General features: G+C 45.2%; 1 protein-coding gene across 1 annotated transcript; it reads right to left on the reverse strand.

The window, feature by feature from the left end:
- Window positions 1-930: 930 nt before the first annotated feature.
- Window positions 931-1,875, reverse strand: LOC148215011 (olfactory receptor 9G4-like). The gene has a single exon (XM_088145146.1). It carries the CDS (start codon window positions 1,870-1,872, stop codon window positions 931-933), a length of 942 nt encoding a protein of 313 aa, XP_088001272.1. The 5' UTR covers window positions 1,873-1,875.
- Window positions 1,876-4,641: the final 2,766 nt, after the last annotated feature.

The following is a 4,641-nucleotide window of genomic DNA, read 5'->3' on the forward strand; positions in this document are numbered from 1 at the left end:
TGGCAGTCAGGGGTCTCACGGACTTGTCAAAAGAACCTCTAAATCTTTGCATGAAGTCTTGATAATTGTTGAGCATAGGGTCATTGTCTTCAATGATAGGTATAGCCCATTTGGCTGTCCCTTCTTTCAGCAAAGTCAGTACAAAAGTAAGTTTGGTGTGATCTGTGAGAAACTGCTGGTCAACCTGCCATAAAGAGTTCACACTGAGTTATGAAAGTCAGGAATTGGTCTTGGTATCCTCCATACCTCTGTAGCAAACTCCCATGAGAAAGCAGAAATATCAGCTCTGCTGAAGGCTGCTGGGCTGCTGCTGGTTGAGGTAAATTCTGACACAACTGTTCTGTCAGTTGCATCATGGCATTCTGCATGTCGGTTATTTATAGGTCCACTTGTTGGTGTTATTGCAACAGTGCTGCAGCAAGGTGTTCAGTGGGTAGCGATGTACCCTGAGGATTGGAGGCCATTTCCAGGAACAAAGCTGAGATCTTCTGTCTCTGTTAAAGGAAAGTAGGAGACTTGCAAAATTGATATCAACCCCACTAGATAGACCAGACCAAGAAATCAACTCCATAAGAAGGTTAAAACTACTTTTATTGAGATTGGCTATAAGAAGAAAATCTTGCAAGTCTGATTGCTTTGTACTTCCTCCTCATTCTTATAGTTCAGTGAATTAGAGAACTGTGTCTCTGAGCCGCTTTTAAGGTCATCTGGATGTTCTGGACTTAAAACATGTTTTGCCCCTTGTCGCTGTGGCAATTGAGTTTCCATATCTCTGCCAAAGTGGGCTTCCTTGCTCTCTACATATATCCTCAAGGAATATGATATATACTCAAAGAAGGCAGGCAGGCAGGCAGGCAGGCTGACTCTAGAAGCAGGGGTTTAATTTCATCATTGGTAATCTATTCTGGAGAAAGACAGTATCAATGGCATTTATTTGTGTGCTAGAAATCTCCCCCAGACGTTCTTGAAAGCTGCCTTTACATCTTTGTTGCGTAAGCTGTAAATGAAAGGGTTGACCAGCGGATTGACTACTGTATAGAACAATGCATTTGCCTTGTCCCAGTTTGGAGTGTGTAGAGAGTTGGGTGTGGAATACATGATAAGAATGGAACCATAGTAGAGAGAAACAGAGACCAGATGAGCTGAACAAGTGAAGAAGGCTTTGCGTCTTCCTGCAACTGAACGGATACGGACTATGGCTGCCACAATCCCAATGTAGGAACTCACAATGAGAGCTGTAGTTGCTAACATATTACACCCAACAACAGCAGTCAGTATGACTTCATATACGCGTGTCTCATCACAGGCCATCTTCACAAGTGGTGCCACATCACAAAAGTAGTGGTTGATGACATTGTTCCCACAGAAGCGTAGGCGGAAGGTGTTACCAGTGTGTGCAATGGCATTGGCAAAGCCAGCTGCATAAGCTCCTAGCACCAGCTGGACACAGAGCTTCTTGGGCATGGCAGTAGTATAAAGGAGTGGGTTGCAGATGGCCACAAAGCGGTCATAGGCCATGAAGGCCAGTAGGAAGCATTCACTGAAGCTTAATGTGGCAGAAAAGAAGAACTGGGCTGCACAACCAGCAAGGGACATGTGCTGGTTCTTGGACATACAGTCAGACAAGATCCGAGGAGTGTAGACTGAGGAGTACCAGACATCCAGAAAGGACAGATTGCCCACAAAGAAGTACATGGGTGTGTGCAAATGGGAGTCTAGGTAGATCAGTGCCATGAGGCCCAGGTTCCCAGTCAGTGTCAGGGTGTAGGAGACCAAGAACAGCACAAAGAAGATTATGCGTAGAAATGGGTCTGTTGTAAACCCAACCAAGACAAAATCAGTAACTAATGTCTGATTGCCTTCCATTTCCATTGTTTTCAGAAGCTTAACCTGTATATAGAGGAAAGAGAAGTAAGAGTTTTGTAGTTTTGGACCCTAAATAAAGAATTCATGCTATGATTTTGAAGGATGTGTTGAAAACACTCTGGCATATCTGATATGCTGTTACTAATTTTGCCCCAAACTGATTTTGCTTCTAGTTTTTGAATATTCTATAAATATTTATGGGATGCATGCTTTACCAGAAAATGAGAATATTAAGCCATAATTACAATAGGTGCATTCTGTGTATCTTGCCAACCCTTTTCAAAGACGGATCTTACCATGCAGCAGTACCTGCTTACCTTATTGGGACTCAGGCTGTTAGTAGGGTTGGGGCTGAGTAGAATTTGGATGGAAGAACCTAAGAAAGGGTAAACTGTGAAGTTGGAGAAACCTCCCAGGATACGTAATATCAAACCACTTCTACATATTTGCCAAGAAAACTGCATGGACTTGCTCACGTAGACACCAAGAGTCAACTTGGACTTGAGGGACACATTATCTGAGATGCAGGGCGAAGGAGTTATACATTCAGTGGTGTGCTGGAGGTAGCTTGTACCAGTTCCTGAGGGCCTGTTCTTAAATTTTCTGGCGTTTTGCATGCTGGGTGAAAGTGGAGCTAAGCTACAATGCCTAGTGAACCAATCAGTACTTTGGCAGCTAGCAGTATGATGCAGCAGCAGTAATGGAGCCAGCAAAGCTAGTAGTTACCAATTTACGGCATATATTCCACATGGATTCCCCTTTCCCTGCTCCTTTTGGACTACTCTGCCCAACTACGTATCACTGCAGCTTGCTAGAATTCTTAGCAAGTGTTATGGATCAGTGATGAGGGTCAGGGGAGAGAGAATTTTCCTCCTAGCTTGATTGCAAGTTTGGTCAACTAGAAGAATGATACTAAATTATTATCAGTCAGCTGAGACGTTTAACAAGCCTCTCCTGCCAACAGTCCCTCGATGTACGCAACTTCTGGGAAAATAATAAAAAAGGTGATGCTTGGGAATTTAATGGCCCCAAGTCCAGAAGAGAAGGACCTTGTTTAGAAGGCCCTATGATATTCAGAAATGGCTTTAGGCAGCACAGAGACATGTATGCACTATAGTACATAGGATGGTTTGTACTCTCTTCAAGTCAACTTTCCACCTTGCCTGAGTTAATGTTCTAAGTTTTGTTGCAAGCAGAGGCATTGATTCTCATGTAAAGAAATGTTACAGGAGATGAGTGGGTGGGGGACTGAAAGTCTGCATGTTTGCAGAAAGAGTTAAATGGCTCAGAGTGTAGACAAGAAAGCAGCTGGAGAGGCGCAGGGAGGGGACTGTGTTGAGGACATGATGGGACCTCTGCCTCCGTGCCTGGCCCCAACTCTGCCGAGGAAGGGCTTCCCTTAGTGAAGCAGTTCTAGCCCTGCCCGTGCAAGGGGCTGAAACAGATGAGCGATCCTGAGCAGGTGGAGAATGGAGAGAATCGACCAAGGGCAGGGGGATGAGGGCAGCAGCTTGGCCTCAAGGGAATACAAAGTCCATGTTCTGCACCCTAAGCCGCCTCCATTCCTGGGCTTCAGAGATAGATCCAAGGTCACTGCTCCCATCTTTTGTGCATTTTTCTAGCATCCCAACTATCTCTCACCTCCAGGGATGATCACTATGCTGGCCACTGCCCCTTTGGTAATATTTGGGATATTCTGTGTGCTTTGTTTTATCCTTTTCTATTTTGTTTCTTGTAGACTAAATTGTATTTAGTTCTAATTTCTCTTGCTATTGCTGTTTATATAAGACCTTAAGTAAAACTCTTTGAAAATCTTTTTGGTGTGTACATTATCTCAATTTGCTGTTCTGCCACAAGGAGGAAATACAAAAGACTGAGGAATGCCATCCCACACTGAAGTTGTGTATGAATGGTACGAGTGAAAATGACGCATGATCTTGAGATTAGCTGATTGGACATTGTAAATTGTGATACAATTAATACAATAGATATGCTCAGCACCGTGGGGCATGATTACCTTCTGCTTATATATCAGTGGTAGCAGAGACCACCCTGGTTCTGCCAGGTATCCATCTACAGCCACAGGTTGGCCTTGCAATCTATCCTTCCTAGTGACAAATTAAGTTTCGCATGCAGTACAGAAAAAAATAAAGTCCAAGGTTTTACCAGGCTCCAGCTGGAGTGGATGTAAACCTGACTGTCTGCACAGAGTGAGCCCCCTGCTGTTAACAGGGTTAACAAAAGCACATATAGACAGGAAATACAGGGTAACTTAGCAACTACAGATAGTCCTTGGTTAACAACCACCATTCGAAATTACAATGGTGCTGAACGAGTGGTACTTATGACCAGTCCTCAAAAGTTCCAGCTGGCCCAGCACTCCTGCAGACATGTGATCGCAATCTGGGCGCTTGGCAACCGGCTCACACTTAGAACAGTTTCAGCATTCTGCGGTCACATTATCATGATTTGCAACCTTTCCTGCTGGCTCCCCATAAGCAAAATCAGTGGGGAAGCCAGCAGGGAAGGTTGCAAGTTGCCACCCTCCCTGAGCCTCACTGTGTTTGCACTGTGCCTCCTTGGCCATTTGCTTACCTTCCCCAGCCACTCAAGCACCCTCATGCACCTTCCCCCACCCGCACGCCCTCCCCCAACCCCTCTGTGCTCACACCTCGCTGGCCACCCAGACCCCCTCATGTACCCTTCCCAAGCATTGCTGCACTCACGCCATGCCTCCCTGGCCACTTGTGCACCCCACACAGCCACTCATGCACC

The sequence above is a fragment of the Python bivittatus genome, unplaced genomic scaffold, assembly GCF_059951505.1.
Source record: "Python bivittatus isolate LINGU-HERP-01145 unplaced genomic scaffold, Pbiv_v1 ctg000480_np1212, whole genome shotgun sequence".
Taxonomy (NCBI): domain Eukaryota; kingdom Metazoa; phylum Chordata; class Lepidosauria; order Squamata; family Pythonidae; genus Python; species Python bivittatus.